At 39.7% G+C, this 24,921-nt stretch overlaps 2 protein-coding genes across 7 annotated transcripts in view; both read left to right on the forward strand.

Moving 5' to 3' along the window:
- LOC131691509 (triple functional domain protein) overlaps positions 1–11,850 on the forward strand; it is a 245,888-nt gene extending 234,038 nt beyond the window's left edge. For all 6 annotated transcript variants that reach the window (XM_058977989.1, XM_058977991.1, XM_058977990.1 and 3 more), the window contains exons 12-16: positions 8,182–8,298; positions 8,379–8,568; positions 8,634–8,828; positions 8,903–9,112; positions 9,225–11,850. In XM_058977989.1, coding sequence (XP_058833972.1) covers positions 8,182–8,298; positions 8,379–8,568; positions 8,634–8,828; positions 8,903–9,112; positions 9,225–9,458 — 946 coding nt within the window. In that variant the 3' untranslated portion in view covers positions 9,459–11,850. The remainder of the gene's footprint in view (positions 1–8,181; positions 8,299–8,378; positions 8,569–8,633; positions 8,829–8,902; positions 9,113–9,224) is intronic.
- A 2,256-nt stretch (positions 11,851–14,106) lies between these two features.
- Positions 14,107–17,397, forward strand: LOC131689004 (Y-box factor homolog). The gene has a single exon (XM_058973725.1). The coding sequence runs from the start codon at positions 14,398–14,400 to the stop codon at positions 15,451–15,453; it is 1,056 nt and encodes a 351-aa protein (XP_058829708.1). The 5' UTR covers positions 14,107–14,397; the 3' UTR covers positions 15,454–17,397.
- The last annotated feature ends 7,524 nt before the right edge of the window (positions 17,398–24,921 follow it).

The raw sequence follows: 24,921 nt of genomic DNA on the forward strand, positions 1-24,921 counted from the left end.
CCTCGGTGGATAAGCGAAAGTTTGAGAACTAATAAATTTACAAACGCGGTTTCAAGAGTGAGCACGCACGTGTTCGCGCGATCATAAATCGATTACGTCCGGAATGCACACTGGTCAGCAATCAATTCATTGCTTTCCAAGAGCCTGTCGGCTGCGAGAACAGTCAACTCCACACTAAAGTTGTGCGACTGCTACCGGATGAAGCACTCGAGGCACAAGAATTTGAGTACGCGGATTACGATAATCTACACTCTGGCGTATCTAATGTGGTCGAATAACTAATATTGGTGGCAAAGGCTGCTGACATCCCGCTTCATCCAGACAGTCCAACCGCTCCACAAGCAATGCTCATTCAACAACAGCCCCTAAAAGCATTTATTCCAACGTTCGATGGAAATTACGCCGAATGTCCAAGTTTAAGGCTATGTTCCAAGATCTGGGGACCGCTTCGGGGGATAGTGATGTCATCAAACTCAATCATCTCGATAAACCGCTACTAGGTAAAGCAGCTGGCGTGCTGGACAGTAAGGATGACTACGACCGACCACACTTGGGAAATTTTGACGGACGGCAACGAGAATCAACGAGTTATAGTTGAATACCACATCTATGGTTTGTTGACACTGAACACGATGAGATAAGAATACCACTATAAAAACTATGAGTACTTCTGAGTGAAGCAACCCGCCACCAAACCTGGTTTCAGCGCCTTGCGCACCCATCCCACGTAGCAAGTTAACGCTGAAGATTCAGTCCCGAGTATCCAATTTTAACTCCAGTCTCGAGTATTTGGTAACGGCGAAAGTGACAGATACGATCCCATTGTCTAAGATCAACATCGAATAATGGGATCTCCCGTGTGGAGTGGTTCTAGCTAATCCAGAGTTCCAAAGGCCAGATAGAGTTGATTTACTGATCAGTGTAGAGTTATTCTCTGACATATTGAAGCCGAGTCAGCTCAGCCTGGCGGATAACCTTCCGCTGTTGCGAGATGCACATTTTGGATGGATCGTGCCAACGTATCCATGCCACCATTGACGACATTCAGCGATTGATGCAGTAGCTCTGGCTAATCGAAGAAGTGCCGGACGTCCCCAAACTTTCGACTGAAGAATTTGCATACAAAGCCCACTTTCTTTCCACATATGAACGAGATGCGAGCGGAGGATTCATGATTAAGCTCCGTTCAAGGAAAACTTCAATCACCCGAAGGATTGTCGTATTCTAACCCTTAAAAGGTTTTTGATGCTGGAAAAGCGACATGTCCTCAACCCAGAACTACAAGCGCAGTATGAGGAGTTCCTACAGAAGTACGATTCACCGAACCAACTTGCGTACTATAACAAAAGTAACGTATACAGTCTTCTGACGTCGCACCAAGCAGAAGCAAAAAAATCGCTACGCTATAGCAGGCTATAGGCACCAGTGAATCACGCTAGCCATTGTTCTCTATCAGTGCACATACAAATTGTATCGTTGCCCCCGGCTGCGGAGTGAAATGAGTTTGCCAAATGAAACAAAAGTGCCTGTGCTACGGGATAACACGATTTCGACCAACTTTAATAAAACTCGTGTTAGACCCACAGTTCAGGAAGTGGAACAATTAGTTAAAGTGAAAATGGAGCTTAATCTCGCTGAAGTTACGTACATTCAGCTACATCACGTAAAAACTGTGTTTTGATCACGTTTACAAGCTTAGCACAGGCCGAAAACTTCATTGCAAAGAACAACATGCAACACGAGGTCGAATTTAATAACACCAGAATCAAGATCCCCGTGCATATGGAAAACGACATGGTGGACGTGCGTATCCATGATTTGGCCCCGCGCACGAAGGAAGATTTCATCAAACGAATCATGGAGAAGTAGAATCTATTACGAATGACACCCGGAGAAATTTTTTCACCGGAATTCCCAACGGCGTTCGTATTGTGAGGATGCGAGTGACTAAACCAATACCTTCTTACATGACTATCGAATGCAAATCACCGAAGGATGGCGTGACCTATAAGCAAATAACGCTAATCAAATATCCCGGGCAGACCCCAACATGCCAATTCTGTAACCATACAGCCCACTACGGAAAAACATGCGCCGAAACTACTTGTCAAAACTTATCTACTACAGCCAACAAGCAGCCACCGATACCTTCAGATAAACCAAAAACAACGATCCAATTAACCAATAATGTAGGTACAACGACCACGACAACCGCTCCCAAATCAACAACTAGCATCGCCAATAAAGAAGCAAATACCGATGAAGACGGACATACAACAGCGACCCGTAAGAACAAAAAACAAATAAGAAACTCTGATCGTAAGCAGCCAGAAAGCAGTACCGATGACGACATGGACGGGAACGATAAAGCGAGAGAAGGCAGACTGAATGATCCCCAAGCGGCTTCACCGCCAAGGAAAAAGATCTCAACACGCAGCAGCAAACTGCGTCAACAAGATCTGGCGGACAGACATTCTTAGAATTTTTTTTTTATTTTTACTTATTGCAAAAAAAATTAAAGGACCCACGGCTCAGTTGTGCTAACGCATTGAGCCGTTTCATATAAAACTTTAGATTAAAAAAAAGTAACGTGTTATCAAAATTAGGTGCATTTTTGTTAAGTACGTCAAATGGCTCAAGTATCCCCACGGGTGGGATAGTTGAACCATTATCCAGATTATCATAAAAAGTAGTAGAATCGTACGAAATATCAAATATCACAAATTATTTGTTTTTGTGTTCTTTCATTTAACTCATCGTGTTTTCTTTGATCCATCATTTATGGCGAGTCGTTAGTGATGCTACTTCTTCCTCGTCTTCTTTCCTAATTTCAAGTCTCATATGGTTGAGCCTTTGGGAATCCGCGCAAGTTTCTGGTGATTAACCTGGTAGAAACCTACACTTTCTGCCTGCCGATGGAACAATATAGGTATATTCAGTGAGAACTGAGACTGATTTGATTCGTAGCCTCTAAAAGGAGTTTCTATACTGCTCAATCCGAATCTTATTTATATTAAATAAAAAAGATATGCAGTAAATTCTGTCTGTTGTTGTCCAAAATCAGGTTGCAACTACGTTTCTCGTCCTTTTTAAGTTTCTGACGTAAAGTAGGGTACGAGATATTGTGTATTTTACCTGATCGACGTACTCTATTGTAAATTGTAAATCAAGATTGTAAATCAGCGTAGACTGCATAATTACATTCATAGTCCAGCCTGTTTGCGTTTAGCGTTTATAATTGCACATTTTGACAACCCTTAACAAAAATTACACAAACTCGAACCTAAAAGTGGTTCATGTATCCCCGCAAAAAGTGGTTCATGTTTCCCCACATGTCATAAGCTAATTTGAATTAAATTTAAACTGGCAGGAAATGTTTAACTTTGCAAATTTCTTCATATAGGATAACAGATTTTGCACATTGCATCTACTTACAATAACGAACTTTATGATGTTTAGTCTCGCAGAAGTGACACCATAAACTTTTTCCAAAAAACGCGAGGTGTCAATTGAGGCAATTTTTAATGTACAATAACTTTGATTAAAAGTGACAACAAACACTTGACGCTATCGCAAATGCGTGCTAGCTTACAGACAGATCTACCAAAACGCATAAGGGTTGCACTAAAATTGGTCGAATGTGACGTAATATCCTTAGTGGTTCACCTATCCCCGTGGTTCATCTATCTTTACTCTCCCCTATATTCGGAAATTGCGAAATTCTTCGCCCCTCTTAGTCTTGTTACACCAGTAATCGTATTTGTGAAGCACCGTCCACCGAAGAATTCGGTGGACTTTGGGAAGCCGCCGTGAAGTCTACAAAACACATCTGAAACGCATTGTTGGAAACGTTCAGTTATCGTTTGAAGAGTTAAGCACCGTCCTTGTTGAGATCGAAGCAGTACAGACCCGCTGGTGATCACACCTGCTCACTAATTGATCGGCCGTCCACTTACTGCAGTAGCCGAACCTTCCTTGGAAGATGTTAAAGCTAGTCGTTTGTCTCGATGGCAGCATCTCCAGCTTATGCGTTTTTGGCGCCCCTGGAGTCGGGATTAGTTGAATACGCTACGACCTAGAAAAAAGCATCTTTTTGGTAGTTCTTCTCCATGATCGAAGTCAGCCTCCACTCAACAAGAAGATGGGTCGCATCGCAGCAGTATTTTCTGGCCATGATGGGTTGGTCCGATCTGTCGACGCGATTACGGATGGAGCTACCCTTCGTCGTGCCATCAACAAGATATCGGTACTACCCATTGAAGACGTGATTAATATTGAGAAGCCTCAAAAAGGGGTATATGTTCTAACTTCCGCCAGAAGCAGGGAAAGGCGAGTGCAAGTCGAGCAAGCAAGAGAGAGAAAGATCATCGATTAACGAATGTTGTGTTCACTTCTTTCATTCGATACATTCAAGCTGAAAAAAACGATTTTGAAAAAATCGCATCGACATCGCCCATTCCTAGTTTCAACCAGCCGAAGCGCAGGCCAATTTCGTTTAGGCTCGAACAAGCTTTACGATGCAGGTGCGATGTTGCGGAACGAATATAAAAAAAAATAAAAAAATAAAAATTATCTCGTATGCAATGTCAACACCATGTAACCTCCAAAGCTAACATCCAAAATCGTTGTTCGTGAAACTTGGTCCTTTAAATATCAATATAATATCTAGCGAGCTATAGAACATATTATACAGTAATATTCACAAGGGTTTATGTGTAACTTGAATCATTATCGCAAATGTCCTCCACAAGGTTGAGGGGCTCGACGGTATTACAAACATCATCAAGCATACTGCGTGCATCAGTGCTGCAGAACCTCTAACAGACAATTGCTTTAAGATGGTAATTGCATTACACCTCGATAGTGGTGCATCGAGAAGACCGAGAGAGCTTATGCGCCTTTTTTATATTCTATGTTCTTTCATAGTCTGCACCTGCGCATACCAACGCTCAACCGCTAGTCTGTACGCGGTGACGTGGCCGACAAGCGGGTCGACGTGGATTGACTTTTGCTGTGTGCCGTGTTTGCAAACATTGTTCCAAATTTGATGGCGGTATTCGTGGACGGGGCTCACGCTGGGGGTCATTGTGTGTCTATTTATCAGTCGACTTCGTCATCGTGCATAGACTAATTGAATTCATTTGATAATTAAATTAATTTAATAAATACATAAGTAGAAACCTATTAGCTGTCGTTTTGTAATAATCGCAGTTTTTCGTACTAGTGTACAATTGTTATGTACTAATCGTATGTCTATCTGTGTATGTGTTCGTCTGAGTATTTGTGACATTTGGGTCAGGGAATGGATACGGAACAGGCGTATAATACTTCCGGTGTTCAATTTGCGCATTTGGTTCTATTCATTCGGGAAGGTGGGATTGGAAAAATTAGGGTATGATGAATTTACCGACGCACGCGTATCATCCATTCCCGGCCAACATAGCATGATGAAAGTCTGTTTTTCAATGGAGAATGCAATTTACGCACTAACCCAGTACACGTGCTAAATAAGGGTATCAGGGGTTGTGTCCCAGCCGCAGATGTCAAGCATTGCTCTTCTTTCGACGTCGAAACGAGGACATACAAACAATATGTGTTCGGCAGTTTCGTCGACACCTGGGCAATCAGGGCAGACGGGGACCTCCGCGTGCCCGAACCTGTGGAGGTACTGTAGGAAGCAGCCCTGGCCTGACAGAAATTGTGTCAGATGGAAGTGAACATCCCCATGGGGTCTGCCCACCCAGCTCGATATGTTAGGTATCAGCCGGTGGGTCCACCTACCTTTCGAAGAGTTATCCCACTGGCGCTGCCATCTGGCGACCAAAGCCACCCTGGTGCGCTCACGGGCTCCTCTATTTCCACGTAGCTCGAAGCACTCCTCATCATCCCGAATGACCAGCCCGACTGGCGCCATGCTCGCTATCATGCAGGATGCATCGTGTGATACCGTGCGGTAAGCAGATATCACTCTGAGGCACATCAGTGCTCTTGACCATGACGGACCGCCGTACCTGAGGATAGATATGGCAACGCCTGCCAGTAGCCTACGTCTACTGGCGCACACCGTTGAGCTGTTGGGCATCATCCTCGATAATGCCGCAACAGCAGTCGACGCTCTCTTGCATATATAGTCGACATGGCTGCCGAAGGTCAGCTATCTCGGCAGTCTTTATCACTGAGATGAAAGTCTAGCACAATTCAATTGTCGTTAATGGTAAATATACAGCATTTGCTGCGTTTAGACGAGTCTGATTGCATGTTACATGTGTTTTTCTATTCTACTTCATTAGTCTGGTTCTTTCCTACATTTATTGGTTTGCTTTTCCATACCCTTCTAGTCAAGCGCTTTGTATCTTTTTTTCTTTATTCGGCATGTTAAAATTCCTTTTATTAGTATATACCTACTATACGCTATCTATACTCATTTAGGTACAAACGCTTGTTTCCTTCGCGATAACATAAACATGGTCACAAACGCGACCATGCAATTGCAATAATCCACGCATACTTACGCCTGCGATTTCGCCAACGTGAAAATACCCCGGTAGTTAAGTAAACGTAGCACATTTCAACTTTCAAATGCGGTCTCAAACATTAACCCGCCACTCGCGCGATATGAAACGGTCACGTCTGGAAGTCTGTCCTCGATCCTAGCAGTCTGAACTAATGCCTTCACTTGAACCAATAAAAACTCGACACTCATATCCACTAAACAACACGTTCCATAGTGACATGACCTGGAACTCTAGTGATATGGGGAAATGAAATGTCTTCTACCTTCTGTATCATACACTAAAAATTAAGCATCAGATTCACGGTCCGCGCGCGATCATTCAAGAATACACGCTACATCATTATAAAATCAAAATTATACACGCGAAGTCACACACACGTGAGAAACACGTTAATATACAAAAGCTTGAGCCCTTCGCGACTATCCACGGCAGCTACACCCGCGATCTCGTAAGCATGATAACATCCCGGTGATAAAGTGAATGTCTCAGCTCCTATAAATATTCAAACGCGATCTCAAGCGTCAACCAAAAACTCCCACACTCGCGCGATCATGAATCGGTCGCTTCTGGATATTTCTATCCTTGATATAAGCAGACTAGGTCCAATTGATCCAATTAAAAAAAGAATGCTCATATCCACTGGACACCACGTTACATGGCGACATGACCGGGGACTCTAGTGATATGGGGTAACTTACTCCCTGTCAGAATGTGAATTGCACACCGAAAACTAATTATCAGAATGAAGGTCCGCGTGATCATCCAAGAACGCACGCGTATATAGGAATGGCCACACGGTTACAACATCCAGTTTTGTACATGCGAAGTCTCATGCACGCGAGCACACGTGACAAACGCGTTAACATACGAACGCTTAAGCCCTTCACGATTAACAACGCGCACCTATGCCCGCGATCGCGCAAACTTGGTAACACTTCGATAATAAGATGAACGTTTTAGCTCTTACGAAGTTTTAAACGCGAACCTACAAACGTCCGTTTTCGCGCGACCATGTCCAGAAGCCATTACCCTCTGTCCTAATAACTTAGGTCCATACATTCAGTAGGACCAATCATAAAATAAAGCTCATATCCACTAGACAACACGTTCCATGGCGACATGTCCGGGAACTCTAGTGATATGGAAGATCTCATTTTCTTCTAGCATCTGAGCCGTACACGAAAAATTAAGTATCAGTTTCACGGGCCGCGCGCGATCATTCTAGAACACACGCGAATATGCAAAAAGCAAACGGTTATAATATAGAATTTATACACGCGAAGTTACATACACGTTAGCACACGCGACGTACAAGCGCATACGCGATCGAACACGTTAACATACAAATGCTTGAGCCCTTCGCGATGATACACGCGATCGCAAAGTCTCTACACCCGCATGTACCTGTACCGCACAATGAATAACACATTCAGAATCACTGCCCACTACAATTGGCCTGAAGCAGTGTTTTAGTGGGCGCCATTGCCTGTCTCGTTTGCAAATTGTAGTATGTGATTCTGACGGGGAGCCCTTTCGAGAACCTAGCTCTACAGCTTCAGTAGGACAACTCTCGAAAAAAAACTTGAACCTTTATCGCAAATGCCAAATTATACAACGGCAATCGTAAATCATTGTTCTAATAATCCCACTTTCTTATGCTTTTTAGTTACATTGCGGAGATTAGGAATCCAAATAGTACCGTGCTAATCCCGGACGACTTGAAGGGAGGCAAGGAACGGATGGTGTTCGGCAACATAGAAGCAATTTACGAGTGGCATCGAGAGTAAGAAAACACTAATCAATATTTAATTATGTGTATTTTATAACGTATATATTTTTATCTTCCAAACTTATTATGTTTAGCTACTTTTTGAAGTCGTTGCAAAGGTGTCTACTAAATCCGCACGAGCTCGGACCGTTGATTAAGCGAAGTGAGCGAAAACTGCACATGTACGTTGTGTACTGCCAGAACAAGCCGGTGTCGGAACACATCGTGCAGGAGCATATGAGTTATTTTGATGAATTACGCTTAAAATTAAAATATAAATTATGTGTAAGTAGATTGGTTGTTTGTTCTGGTTTGGTATCATCACACTAAAACTATTCTCACCTTTTTAGTTAGGAGATATGCTCATTAAACCTGTCCAAAGAATAATGAAGTACGAGTTACTGTTGAAAGATATCCTGAAGCATACTCAGAGGGCCGGTCTCGCCGAGGAGATTCCAGGATTGAAAGATGCAATGCATATAATGCGAGTAGTTCCTAAGGCAGCCAACGATATGATGGATGTTGGTCGATTGCAAAAATTTGAGGTAGCGTTTTATATCATCAAATATTCATCACAAGCACATTGTAATCATGTAATCGCTTTTGTTGTGATTTTTAGGGTAAAATTACGGCACAGGGCAAGCTACTGCTGCACGGTCCGCTTTATTGTGTCGAAGGTGCCAGTAGTAGTGATAAGAATTCGTACAACACCCAAAAACCGAAGGAGCTGCATGTGTTCCTGTTCGAACAGAACATCATCTTCGCGGAGATCATCGGCAAAAAGACGCAGTTCACTAGTCCGAGCTACATCTACAAGGCACATATACAGGTAGGTCACTCAGTTATTATGTAAAACGAATTTATTACGTTGAAATTTCAAGTTGACGCAAGCCTTTTTTCAAATTACCATTATTTGCTAACAACATTCGCGTTTCTTCCAGGTCAATAAAATGACCCTGCAGGATCTGTCTGACCAGACTAACGGGAATCGGTTCTCGCTTTGCTCAATCGATCCACAGCGCACCAGTCTTAGCTTTATATGCACCGCGCCAACGATCGAGCTGCACACCGAATGGCTCAACACCATACGCAACATTCTGCAGACGCAGAATGACTTTCTTAAAGCAATACAAAGTCCGATCGCCTATCAAAAGGAACTGACGAAGGACTCATAAGAAGAAGAAATGTGAATGAAATGAAACAAACAAAACAATATATGCTGCAGCGTAATTTTATCGGTTTAAGCGAAGCGAAAGCATCTATTTACAACAGTTGAAGGCGAGAAGCTCTACAATAGGCGTTTAACGGAAACAGAGCCAGGCAAAATGAGATGGAACGTTAGCGTCCCGCTAACAACAAAGCCAAGAAAAGAACACGATTCACGTCGAGGGTGAGGGAAACAAACCAATTTTATGAACGGAAACCAACAAATTTTAGGTAAGGAAATAATTATGGATAATTTGTAATTATTATTATATATAGCAAACGATTATGATAAATGGATAAAGTGACATGCAGCAGACAAAAGTAAATTCATTCTTTAATGAAGAAATTAATGATCAAAATTCGAAGTAAACCGATAACAAACGCTTACCAGGAATGATGGTTTGTGGCAAATTGAACAAATAACAAATAACATTTAAATGAATTCTACATTACTATATTCGCGAATGATATATAACAAAGAACAACAAACAACAACAGTTAGAATATTACAGCAGTAACAAAACTATCAAACATGGGTAACAAAATATATTTTATTAACATGGTTATATTCAAACGATAAGGAAACGCGGAAACCAGAGCAAAGCGAACATACTTCACTAAAATTATAGCACAGTAATATGAGATGAGCAACGTAACCCAAAACTATCATATGATGGTCATGGTGGCAAAAAAAACTAGCAAACAGTCGGCAGTCAAGAGAGGAGCATATTTTTCGATAATTTTGAAACCGACGCAGTCAGATTTTTTCCTCTTACTTTAATACGCTCTATTCCGTTTCCGGTAAGCAGCATACGTCAGCAACAGCAGCTAGTACGATAACAATATTCTTTCCGCAACGTCCATAAAATGATAGAGTAAATCGACTGTTTATTTCCTGTTCTACTGAGTATTGCCTCCTGAATTATACACCGAGTACGCATGGGTTGATAGATATTTTTAGTTCTAGACAGGCGTCTATTGTCGTGGCCTCTTTCTATGCAAGAGGACGGCACGCAGGTTAGCATTTTCTAGCCCGTATGTATGAGTGTGAGTGGAACAGCTGATCTTCTGGCGTAGAGATGTTTCGTGAGATATATCCAGTATTTGGTTTGATTCCGGTTTAAATTACTAAACTGTTCGTCTGTTAATTACGTCTTCTTTGATAAATAAAATGTGTTAAAAATTTCGGAACCGTTGAGATCTATGAGTCAGCAGTAATCGGACTGCAACAGTTTTAATATTCCGTTCCCGATCAGGAACAAAACCTAATCCATTTTCAAGGTGTTCTATGGTTAAACTGTCCACATAGTTTGAAATTTGTTTTTTTTTTCTAATCCTAGATTTGTTGGTACGTAATTTCATAACAAAATATGCATGGCTTCCTCTATTCTCACGAAACACCGCACAGGAGGTAGGCTAACTGTACAAATAAGATTTATACATGTTTTTCCCTCGTAGAAGTGACGTGAAACTGTACATTATTTGCGTTAGTCAAAACAGAATGACAGTCCTTAAAACAAAAAAAAAACAATTCACGCAGAGACCAACATAGCAAAAACAAGGGTGGGGAAATTATAAACATCCGCCTCAAATGAAAGTTTCAAATCTACTCCGGCTGTTAAAGCAAGCAAATCCTTCTGTCGCTGTCTCCGCAAAATTACCACCGAGATTTCCTTTAAAATTTCAAAAGCTTTACTTCGATCGAGCCGTAGATTGTTCGATTTGTATTCTAGTGCTGTACTACATCAAACAGTTACTGACATGAGTGCACTACTTTTGTACATATATACCAACGGGGCCCATTGGGCTAACAACTCCGTGTGTCCCATCCAGAAGAACTCACTCCGTTTACACGAACAAATCGTTTATTCTTCTTATCGAACTGTGATTACACCAGAAATCAGACGAGTGAAAATTAGTTTCGTACTTGATGCGAATTTCTGCGCGGTTATGAGTTGTGATTAGGGATCGAGATCCCAAGGCGACACGTAAAAATTAATGGTCAGGATATTAGCTTTTGGTTTCGAAATGCGTTGTTATATACTGATCGAAAGTAGCAAAAGGACAAATTGAATACAGGAAGATTTTGTGGATGACGTCAGAATGGAAGGAAAACAATAGAGGAGAATGTTCACAGATAAAAAATTCTGTAAAAATTTGTGTGATAATATTTACTAGTAATATGTTATGTTTAATTTATGAATTTATCCTAATTATAAATTATGATCACCTAACTCGCTAAGCAAAAGAAGATAAAATGATAAACCGGTAAAAGATTCTGTAAATTATGAAGAATCTTCGTGCATATATGAGAAAATTATGTGACAAGTGAATAAAAATGCATGAAAGCCAATCAAAATAGCTAGCAGTGGTTGTTTGACATTTTCAACGAAAACATATCCATAACGGTCAAGTGGCCGTCCCTATACTACTTGGATAATTTTAAAGAGGTATAGAGATTCGTAAAAGTCTACGTTTGTCCATAGGTAGGAAGGTGAGGTACATCAAATGTCCACATGGATTATATTATTTCATTTCAACTTTCTAAAAAATATGAGCTACAACATAACACGCGAATGCAAGGCGGCGCGGATTCTAACGTTTCGTTGCAATTAAATTTTTATCCTCAGTTTCGAAAACTAACAGTTGGTTAGCATATTTTGTGTTAAAGTGTGGATTAGTGCACGCCGGTTTCAGTGATATAAATATCTACACTATACTGTGACGCTGTTTTGAATTATCGAATTATCGTGAAATTGCAATTTGCATTGCTTTGAGTAAAAAATCCGTTGGTGGAGTTGCTTTCGGTACGCGGGGTCCCCGCGCACGTGGCGATGAAAGCAGAAGGCGCAAAATTGTTTTTTTTTTAACAATGATGTCTTTGCAGTATAGTGCGTGTGCGCTGAAAATATCCATCGAGTGTGATCGCATTTATTGCTTCGGCGGTTGTGATCAAATACTGCATGTCAAGTGTACCGATATCAATGTTACTGGCATTAACGCGTTGAGAGCGAACACCTCGCAAATATGATAACATCTCGGTGATAAGGGGAACGTCTCAGCCCTTTTAAATTTTCAAACGTGGTCTCAAGCATGAACCTACAAACTCCCAGGCTCTTCCGGAAGTCCCTATCCTTGGTATCAGCTTGGTTCCCGTCTCGTCTGCAATTGTAGTGTGTGATTCTGACGGGGAGCCCTTCATAGAACCTAGTTCTACAGCTCCAGTAGTACAACTCTCGAAAAAAAAGTTCTCATGACTTTGAAACGAAAAACGCTTAGTAGTTAGTGTATTAATACAAATTATGCACCCGTTGTCCAAAAAGTGCTGTAGTGTCAAATAAAAACTACAAAAGTTATAGAAATATAACCGTTTTTAAGGAACAGCTCAAACCTTACATTTGAATTTGTCATGCAATGGAAAGTATAAAAGATTCAGCTTCAGCTAACAAGAAGAGTTGACTAGCAAAATAAAAAAAACGCATTCAAATATCTTGAGTAGTTTCCTTGCAATCCATCAATGCATGCATGCATGCATCCAGGCGAGGGTTAGTTAGAGATTTTGCTGGGAGAAAAGATTAAGTCATGTTGGAGTAGCTTAACTTTGGATTTGTTTTCAAAAAGTTTCGATATCGATTGTTGATATTCAACACAAAAGTAATGCCATCTGTCCAAGAGAAAGCACTAATTGTTTTTTTATTACAGGTTTGCATTATTGCTTTATATTTATCAAATAGGGAATGTTCAGTGGCGTATTTTTTTTATATCGGAGTTTCAAAATGGAATTGGAATGGAAACAATCACATTCCCAGCAGAGCCTTTTGATTTATTATTTCAAAAAGTAGTAGAACAGCTAGAACGGTGGTGTACACCAATTTTAATTTTAAAACAAAACTGTTTCAGTTCTAGTTTCACATTGAAACATCTATAAAAAATAAAACGCTGCAGAGTATGCAGCTGCTTTGCGTGCCAATGTTATGTATAAATCATACAAAAAGTATTTACTTTCAAACGTTTTTTGGATAAAGGAAGTCAGATCAATAGAACAAGTCCTGTTTTTGGCGTTTGAAGAAAAAACATGGTTACAAGAAAACACCATGTTGAAGCCGTCATTTTGAATTTTTGAAGAAAAAAATCATTTTCTAATTATCGATAACTAACGAATAAAAGATCAATAGCAGAAGTTCGTATGCCTTTTAGTTTTTCCACAAAAAATTCTCGAATAATGGTTTTATTTTCCGCCGAATCCAGGAGAAGGTCCCCTAAGGAAGACAAACTGTTATTCATATCGTTGTAATATGGCATACATTGGAGTATGGAATTATTCGCTATGGAAAGTGTAAAATGTTTTACCATCAACGCCATCTACGCGCCGACACGAGCTTGGATCTTTCAATACATTACATACTGCATGAATGCTTGCAGTTCGCCTTTTCTACCATCCGTCAAAACAGCTATGACAGTTGTGCCAAATACGCATGCCTGGAGCAGGCTAGTTCTAACATAGCCGGTGTGTACCAATCAGACGTACGTTAATTTTCATACGATTCTTTTCTGCTGCTATTCGGCATACGCTAGTGCGAGTAGGACAGCAACAGTAGCATTGCACAGGGTAGAAATTTTTTTCGCTCCGTTCTGTTCAAGTCGTGTGTTTCGACATGCGGTACCAGCAGCTGCCTTGGTGAAAAAGTAAAAATGTGACTGTGCTTCTAAATGGGAGAATAAAATCCGTAAATTCGCCGAAAATACGATCCAAAAGAGCATGACTATTACGTTAATTTTTACATCATAACAACCAGTAACCAACATCAAATAGTCATACTGAAATACAGCATCAACATCTGATTTTTCCAATTCGAAAAAAGTGTAGTGCCGTCTATACATCTAATCAGCAGGAAGAGCTATAACAACATGGCTGACCAACAGGCAGTAAGTGCGCCAGAACAGCAACCCCAGCAGCCACCGTCGCAGCAGCAGCAAGTCCCGCAACAGCAGCAGCCGGAACAACAAACTCCGCCAAATAATAAATCCACGGCAGCGGCGGCGGCTTCTGTCCCACAGCAGCAGAAGGAAATAATAGCCACAAAGGTAACCGGTGTAGTAAAATGGTTCAATGTGAAAAGCGGATATGGTTTCATTAATCGTGGTGATACACAAGAAGATGTATTTGTTCATCAGTCTGCGATTGCCCGTAACAACCCAAAAAAAGCCGTCCGTTCTGTTGGTGATGGTGAAGTTGTTGAGTTTGACGTTGTTATTGGCGAAAAAGGCAACGAAGCAGCAAATGTTACCGGCCCTCAAGGTGAAGCGGTAAAGGGAAGTCCATACGCCGCTGAAAAACGTCGTGGCTATCGACAGTGGTGGCAGAAGCGTGGTCAGCGTCGTCCCGGCCCTCCAAGATCAAATGAAGATCAAAATGGAGATGGACAATTGGAAGGACAACAGCCGCCGCCACAGCAACAGCAACAACAACAGCAGCAGCCACAGCAACAACAAATGAAACATCAACCGCCACCGCCACAGCAGCGGCGCTTCCCGCCGCGCGGACGTGGAGGATACTCATCCTACTATCGAGGACCTCCACTCCGAGGACCACGCCGTGACGGTCCACCGATGAACGACAATGGAATGATGGACCAAAATCAGATGGATGATGGTCAAAATGGACATCGTCAAAGTGGACGTGGCGGTCAAAGGCGCTTCTTCCGTCGCAACTATCGTAACGGGGGCCGTGCTATGGGTGGTCCAGGAGGTCCTCCACGCCGAGGTGGATACCGTGCAGATTATCAGAATGATTACCAACAGAATGGACCGGAACAACCACGTCGCATGCCACCGGGACGTGGTGGTGGGCGACCTCGATATCCGCGCCGTGGACCACGAAACTCGCAGAGACCGAGAAGCGATGGTGGGGCTGGCGGTAGCAATAGCGCCGTCCAAAATACCACCACCGAAAGCTCAGCATGAAGAACAAGCAATGGAGCAAGGTAGGAAAAAATAGCGCAGAATGGTTAATTAACAACATCATTTGAACCTCACCGACACACAGCTAACATCAGCGGCTAGTCAATTTTTGAACAAGCATACTCCGATTGGCTAAGCGAATGTGTATCGGATGTCTCTTGGAATGCAGCCTCTCTCTGTTTTGAAGCGAAAAGATAAAAGCAACATATAGAATATAGAACAGGTTAAATCCTATACTATTTTAAAAGTAACTATTCAATTGACAACCAAATTGAATATTGGATCGTGTTGTGTAGCGGAAAAATGTTTAAATTTTGAATCGAATCGGAAAATCAAATGCAACCATCTAGTATCAAAAGCAGCAGCAGCTCGTTTGAAAGAGTAGTGCGGCGGAGCACATCGGGTTAGGTCGGACGTTACTATTTTCGCTGGCTAGTTAAGCGTTCCTCTAACAGTGAAAATGACTGCGGCGGGCTGCATTAACAACAAACTGTCGATGAACATCTCCATTCCACATACATTATCCAACTATCTACGAACAACTTCGCAACCAACTAAAAATGCACAGTCTTGTTGTGGAGGCCTCGTAAAAACATTGAGGCTTTTCCGATATCCTGGGAGAATGATTTGACGGTCGCGTTAAACGTAAGTACATATTGGCCAGCCGCAGTCCTGTTTCAAATCCATCACACCGTTAGCAGTACCGTTTCACACATGCCGCGATAGTTGAACGACTCAAACATCCCCCGTACAATAATTATATCACTGTATTGTTTTTTCGTATCGTTTTCTAAATTTGAAACACGTGTTTTTTGTTGTCTCAGACCACCATAGTCCGAGTGATTAGGAAACGTTTTCTATGTCCGGCAAGTTAACAATCAATTGTGTAAAAATAATGTGAAACTAAATGTCGAAATAACCAATATTCGGTTTGGTTCAAAATAACAGTTCTTGTTTTGCTAATGATTAAAAAGATAGTAATACCAGAAAGCAGAAATTCACAATACTAAAAGTATACAATATTGAAGAAAAAGTATAAAATCTAATTACACTGCAAAAGTAGTTGAAAAAATGTTAAAGTAAGGTACACATAATCTGGCAAGAAAGGAAAAAGAGAGCAGTGAGACATCGGATAATCGTGGACGGTGGTGAAAAAAGATTAGATCTTTTCCGCCGAACCAGGTCTCGTTTCTCTTCTTCTTTTCGCGCTCTAATATCGTTCGTGTTACTTTTTGTTTTTGTGTTTGCTTTACCAGATAGTTACGAGCAAGATATTTTTAGTATTTGAAACAGGCGCTCTAAATGCGTTCCGTCTTTTTCATTTTAAGCTAAAATTTTTTGAAAGCCGCCACACATAATTACGTACATGTTTTTTACACCTTATCAATGCAGATTAAGAAAAAGTAAAGCATTTTATATTGATGTTTTTGACGAGTAGAAATATCATTTTAAAATATATCTAACCCCTCTTTCAACCACAAGTAATATTCAAAACAAAAGCAGAGAAATGCGAAGATAAAATCCTTAAAACAGCACTAAATGAACTTGTCAAGACAGTCCCGACATCAAATGAATGGAATTACAATTGACATGATTGAAGGAGTGAAATGGATTAAAACCAGTTATATAAAACCACGCTATAATCAGTAAGGAATGATAAAAGTAAACTATCTAAATAAGAAAGAAAACTTGTACTAGTAATAAAGATAAAACACGTTTGATTGCTACAAGAAGGGATACATAAGAAATAAGAATAACGTACATTTGAGGTTAAACGCTGAGGGCACATCTAAGAGAATAGGAAAAACTAAATAAACAAGAGACACACCATCTGCCGCGAACTTCAACTCGCTATTTTGTCATCAGAAAAAAAACAATCTACTGTAATTGATTTATGGAAGCATAAAAAAATGGATTAAATCTAAAAAAAATTGAAAAAAAACTGAAGTTCAATGTTTTTTATTTACTTGTTTCGCAATACCACACTAATGTCCCGAAAAAAAATGTAATTTTCGTTGCGGATATTACACTGTACCGGTTTGGTTATACAGTAAACTTTCCTTATCTCGATATTCTCTATCTCGATAATCCTTTCTATCTCGATGATTTCGAATTTCCGTTCAGATTGGCTGCGAAAATTTTTCCGTATCTCGATATCTCCCTATCTCGATGTACCTACACCCCAAATCCGACGGGTACGTTTCTACTACTTTTGGGATAAGATTCTATTGTGTTTTTGGTAACAGACCACGCAATTGCGCATTGCGGTGTAAAACCCATATTACCGCAAAGGTAATAAACGGTGGAATGTCGATTTTCGGTAGCTGTACATGTGTGTGCATCACACATCCAAACAATTTTTCTGTATGCCAACCTCGGCTTCCAGTCAAACCAATCGAAATTTTGTCGGATTTCTGCTGAAATTTTAGCTGGAATCTGCCCCAACATTGGCAGAATCCAGCAGGAATTACGGATTTTTTTCTGGGTAGGTTGGATAGTGAAATGAAAATTTTAAAATCGATGCAATGCTTTGTACCGGTTCTGATCTAGGCCCAGACTAAAGCTTCCATTTCCCGGGATTCAGGAAATAAAAAAAATAAATTTCCGGGAAATCCCAGGATTACAGAATGACCATTGGAAAATGCATAGTTTTTATTTTGATAATATAATGATATTGTATTCTTTGTGGAAACAAAATAACCTTGTGCAGTAATCAGTAGATTCTGTTGGGTGTAATACAAATCGATGAAACAAACGTGTACGTTATTACTCAGTTCATACTATGCTTTTTTCATTTGGATAGTTTTTCTTGGATTTTTTTTCGAAATTGTGGAAAATGCACACATGGGAGCAACACACATCGGAGTGAAGAGCTTTATTGTAAAAGAGAAGAGCGGTGGATCGCATGAAAAGCGCAAAGAGCATTTTTTTTTATTTGCTCTAAGGTACATTCCATCCCTGGCCTTGAGAAAGTTGTGTCTGAAGATGCTGTGTGGAAATTGGCGCCCGCGTTGCACACCGATTTCCAGCAGGAATCAGAGAAACCAATCTACCATGCAGCCCGAAGTTAAGCTCCAGCCGAGTCCCGCTACGGCCAGATTGAGAAAGAAGCGTTGGGTCTGATGTAAGCGGTCACAAAATTCCACAGAATCATCCACTTCCATATCGAGTGCATTTCCACTGACCATTTCGGACATGCAGATATTCTCTCGCGTTTTATTAACTCACATGTTAAACCCGATGAGAAACACATCATTGCATCAATTGAGGTCGAAACAGTTATCTGCAACATCGTCTGCCAATTAATTGAGCGTTTCTTTGTGCCATTTAAGACGATATCCGCCGGGATCATCAAGGATCGGACGTTGCAGAAAGTCACCGAGCTCGTACATAAAGAATGGCCAAGTGACGCAAAATTTGCCTTAGGAATACCGGAAGTCCAGCAGCTATTTACGTGTCGGGATTCACTGTACTTGGCGCAACATGGTTTAATGTACCCTGAACGAACTGTCATCCCGAAGAAACAGAATGTCCTCGAGCAACCATACAGAGGGCAGCGTGGTGTCGATCGTATGAGATCATTAGCACGCAACTATCTTTATTGGCCAAACATCGATGATCAAATCACATTCCTTGTGCGCGCTTGACAAGAATGCACTTCAGTTGCAAAGGCCGACCTAAAGAGGAAGCTTGATTCATAACCGACACCTGAGAAATCCAGGCAGGCAGTACACGCGGACTTTACTGGGCCTATTAACGACACCTACTTCTTACTAGTTGTGGACTCATTCTCAATATTAAGAGCCATAGTACTCAAGGGAGAGCAATGAGCTGAAGGGAGAAAGTTTAGAAAAACCTTGGAAAGGGTCATATGAGCAAGCTTAAAGTTTACCGGCAACTTAACTCCTGACCCCCCCCCCCCCCCCGTAGGAGTCAGCATCTTTTGGCATTAGAAATGCGAATCACCTGAGTCTACGGCTTGTCCGGACAAGCGTAAAGTAACTTGTTACTTCATACTATCGGAACCGACAAAAAGTTAAGTCACGGTAAACTTCCACACTAATCATTTGCGACGTTGAAACTCATTGAATGAGCTAGTTTTTTGTGTTTTTTTGGTCCCTCACAAATTGCCTGCCTGAGCGTTTTATTTTATCGACCATTGTGACTGTATCAGCATCTGTGGCATATGACTGACTCCTACGATAGCAGACAAAGGGTTAAGTCACCAGTAAACTCTAAGCTTGCTCATATTACCCTTTCCACGCTTTTCTAAACTTTCTCCCTTCAACTCCTTGCTCTCCCTTGAGTACTATGTCTCTTAATATTGAAAAATATACTTCACCTTCCAGTCTCTTGCTAATTGAATGCCGTAACCACACTTGACAAATTGACTCAATAGGTCGTTAACAAAAAAATGGTTAACAAAAAAAATGTAAAAATAAAAAAAAGGTTGCGTGTTGTTTCACAAAAATAAACATTTTTGATGAAAAATTAAATTGTTGAAAAAAAACTATTTTTCTATTTGTTTTTATTTTGTCAATAAAAACTTAAAGAGAAAAGAAGCATTTTGAATGTGATTGCATGATGGAGAACTTATCGATAAAAAAGTTTTTCTAACAATAACTTTATACATGTTTTTAAATGTCATACTTATTGGCATACCAAACTGTAATTTAATTACAGAATATAATTCTAAGTGTCATTTTAAATCAAAATGCATTTAACAAAAATCTTCCAAAATGCAATAGTTTTAGAGATATTTGAAATTTTGCCCCAACAAAAACTATTAATTCGTGTAATTATGCCCTTTTTATAAGTTATTCGCGTTAGTCCATCATAAAATGTCAACAATCTAATGCTTGTCGTTTTAAGGACGTAAAAGAAACTTTTTCAGAGTATTTGGTTCGTGGGGAACCTTTCAATAAAACAGTTTTCCTAACGCAAATTTTTGACATATTTTTATAATTCATATAATTTGCAGTCAAAAACAATTTTCTTTTTGAATATGATACTAAGCCATTTAAAATTTAAATGATCATAATAAAAAATTTCTGAAATGTGGTAGTTTCGAGATATTTTAAATTATATTTTAACAACACAAATATTTCATTTTATTACTACCTTTTCATATGTTAGTCACGTTTTTTCATCAACAACAATAGGTTTTTGAAAAGATCCATAAAATTTCCTATAACTTTCTCTTTGACACCCCATTTTCGATATTTTAAACCGTTCGGTCGATATTTTAAACCGTTTGAGCGCTATTCGAAAACAATCAAAATATTATTCTGATGATCAAACCAGCGGTTCTCAACCTTTTTCGTACCACGGACCCCTTAGAAATTGCCCTGGGTTGCTGCGGACTCCCACGGATAAACATCGATTTTGTATGCTATCAATATATTATTTTCAGTTATGAAACAAGACTTGAAATTCCAATATGCACTTGGAAAATATATTTTTCTTCGCGGACCCCCAGCAATGACTTCGCGGCCCCCTAAGGGTCCGCGGACCCCAGGTTGAGAATCACTGGATTAAATTATATAGTTGAATCATATTTTGGTTGTCTTCATGTAGTTTTCAAATGGTTTACAGTATCGCCTTGATGTCAAAGTGAAAGTTACAGGCAATTTTATAGGCCTTTTGGAAAAACCTATTGTCGTCGATGGAGAAACATGAATAACTTATGAAAGGTCGTAATAATATAATTGTGTTTTTAAAACAAAATTTAAGCTCGATCCTCATCAGCAGAAGACAAAAGTCAAGCCCGTCAGATATTGAGCCTGTTCTAATGACCCTGCCACTTCTAGTTTCCCGATCTGTATACTTCACATCCTTGCTCTCACTTGAGTACTATGGCTCTAAATTTTCATAACTTTCCCTACCCAGTAATCTCTAGCTAATTGAATGTCGTTAAAATATAAAAAATAAAATTTAAAATATCTCGGAAACTACTACATCTCAGAAAGTTTTTTGTTATAAGCATTTTGATCTAAAATGGCGTTTAGAATATTCAAAAAGAAAATTCTATTTTCGACTGCAAATAATATGAATTATAAAAATATGTCAAAAGTTATAATTAGGAAAACATTTTAATTGAAAACTTTTCCGCGGTCCAAATATACTGAAAAAGTTTCTTTTACGTATTTAAAATAATAAACATTAGGTTGCTGACATTTTATGATGGAGTAACGCGAATAACTTACAAAAAGGGCATAATTACACGAATTAATTGTTTTTATTGGAGCAAAATTCCAAATATCTCGAAAACTATTGCATTTTGGAAGATTTGGTTAAATGCATTTTGATTTAAAATTACACCTAATTATATTCTGTAATAAAATTACTGTTTTGTATGCCAATAAGTATGACATTTAAAAACATGTATCAAGTTATTGGTAGAAAAACTTTTTTACCGATAAGTTCTCCATCATGCAATCACATTTAAAATGTTTTTTTTTTCTCTTTAGGTTCTTATTGACAAAGTTCAATTTTTTTTAAATATAAAAAATTTAAAAAACCTTAGGTCTAGCTTCCTATGCATGATGCGAAGGACTGTTCATGATTTGTGCAGTCGCTACCTAACTGTTGACGTCCAAGATAGAAAAGCAATTTCAATTTAACACTGACCGAAATACCACTATTGCAAGTGGTTTTTTTCTGGCTGTGCTTTGAAATTGGCCGAGTGTGAACCGATCTTCAAACATGAAATGTGTCTTGAAGTGAAAATCGGAGCCCATCTTATCCACATTATGTTCGCTTTGCTTGATACAATGACAAGCAAAATGCTACACACTTTTAAACAATCCGACCCGTTTATATTTATTGTTTAAGAATTGATGAAGCATGAGTGCTATGCAGAGAGGATTAGAATGTTGTTTGGGGAATTTTTTCTTGGAACCATTTTAGTAATAACCGTCTTGATATTAGAGCCTTTTTCCTATTACTGTAAAGGTATTACGGCCTAGTTTTGGATGTAGCTTAAAATTTGCCTGCAATTTTTTCTCTATGTTGATGTGATCATTTTTCTGTCGGGACATCAGAAAGTAGATACATAATGGAATATAAATTGACGATTGAAGTTTTTAGTCCGATAGCTATTTGCTTGTTTTTTTCCTGGGATGGCCTACCTCACACCCATACACATCTTTTGTAGTGTGGAAGGTTTACGAGCAGATATCTTTCGATAATAGATTTCACTCATGAGAGATTCCTTTAATCTTACTTTACTACCGTGTATGCCCATCCTTCTCTCTTATAAATCCAAAGACCTCTGCTTCACGAATATCTTGCAGGCCTGCTTAAATTCTCTTAGGTTATTAGTCCGCTTGGCGTATTCTGGTAATGCGTTGAACAAATTGTAGCCTTTATAAAACAAGGAGTTCTGTGTACAAGATTTCTTAGCGCTCAACAATCTCAGATTGCCTACAAAGAACGCCAAACTTTCTGGCAGCCTTCCGGATTGTATAGTTCACGTGCTCATTAAAATTTAGTTTTTTGTCCAATGTGACCCCAAGATATTTGATAGTTGCAACTCGTTCAACTATCTCTCCATCTATTTCAACTGTTTCAGTATTTTCATTCATCTGTCGCGTAGTTCAATCATATATTTGGTCTTGGAAATGTTCAGTTTGAGTTTTTTTTCCATTTCAACCAATCACTAAACTTCATCAGCTCAAGGTTCATTAGCCTGATGCACTCATCGAAACTATTACCGATGATAAACAAAACTGTGTCATCGGCAAACAAGTTTATTTCCGCATTTTCCAAAATGTTTCTCATGTCGTTAATGTATAGGATAAACAAAAGTGGTCCTAAGACGGCGTCGGTGGTTGAGTGGTAAGCGTGACCGCCACTCATTCCAGTTGGTCAGCCATTCAGCCGAGGTCGTTGAGATTTTTCTGAGGTGAAAAAATCTGTGGTCACGACTTCCTTCGGAAGGGAAGTAAAGCCGTTGGTCCCCGGTCCATGAGTTGATGGATCGATATCTCGTCCAGATAGTGGAGTCATCTATCTGGCGTCGGTAAAGAAGTAGATCCAACTTCTATACTTACTAACAAATATCCTCCTCCCTCTAGCAAAAGCAAGTATCGGACTAACAATTCCTTCCCTTTCCTTCCGCGATCTACGTTCGGGCCTGGCCGGCGCCGGTATTGATCAATAAACACTTTAGGATTACCAGGAGTTGCACATTGAAAGATGTTTCGCTACTCCCAAGCATAATTATCTACTGATTTCCTGTGCAACTTCAGCTAGTTCAGATCGATAACGGAGTGGCAGCCAGGGGTGGTCACACAAGCTCAAGCTCAAGGATAAACAATAGTGGTCCTAGTACACTACCCTGTGGTACACCAAGGATAATTTCGGCTTCCGATGATGTAGTGCGATTGTACCTTGTAACTGGCGTACGTCTTTCTAAGTAACTGTGAAGCCACTCAAGAGCATTTCTTTTTACACCATATTTCTCCAAAACGCAAATCAGTTTACGGCGATCAATTGTTTCAAATGCTCGTTTCAAGTCAACAAAAACTGCCAAGACAACTTTTCCATTCTCAATGGCCTGCTTCCATTTCAACAATAAGAGATTAAGCGCTGTTTCACGTGAATGATTTTTCCGAAATCCTGATTGTACACACAACAGTATACCAGCACTATCTACATAGCCCATCAATTATTGTTTGACGACCGTTTCTAAAACTCTCAAAGATCGGTAGCATATTTATCTGCCTGTGATCCTCTGCTCGTGATGCATTTGCAGCTTTTGGAAGCGGCATTACGACCGTCTTCTTCCACGCTTCCGGAAAACCACCTTGCCGGAGTGACTCATTAACAACTTGTCGCTGTTGTGCTATCTTATGACAAAAACCATTTTGGGGTAAACTGAGTTAAATATGGCACATTACTTGTTTGAAAAATCTCTACAAAGTGGCGTTTTCAGAATTTTGAATTTCTACTTGGTTACTTAGATATAGCGAGAAACATGATAAGAAATTGTGAGTTTTTTGCTTTAAATCACTGTTTCTAGGGATTTGCTCAAGTTATATTGAAGTTTTAGAGATGTTTTTATGTGTGAAAATGTCTGAGGAACACAATGACATCAATATTTTCAAAAGAAAATTACACGAGTTGTGAGAAAAACACAGTTTTAGTTTTAAACTGAAAATAAAGGATATTTGGCAACACTGTAACCAAAAATAACAATTTTTTCTAGATTTCCTGACTCATTTCCTTCAAAATACATTTCACCGATTGTTTCTAAATCATATGAACGCAAAAATATGAATAAAAGTTAAAAATTTATGATTTTTTTCTATGGAAAATTTTCCATGCACGATTATGACACGTCATACAAATTTTGTCATCAATACACGCCTATGACACGTGTGATTGCGACTTTTGTTTACATTCATAGTAAAAACTCGCAACATAGTCAACCGATCTTCGTGATATTTGAGAGATTAATGCAGAATA

Source organism: Topomyia yanbarensis, chromosome 3, assembly GCF_030247195.1.
Source record: "Topomyia yanbarensis strain Yona2022 chromosome 3, ASM3024719v1, whole genome shotgun sequence".
In the NCBI taxonomy this organism is placed as follows: Eukaryota; Metazoa; Arthropoda; class Insecta; order Diptera; family Culicidae; genus Topomyia; species Topomyia yanbarensis.

What these genes read in the sequence shown, in the direction of transcription:
- LOC131689004 (XM_058973725.1), top strand. Translation starts at nt 14,398, where the DNA reads ATGGCTGACCAACAGGCAGTAAGTGCGCCAGAACAGCAACCCCAGCAG.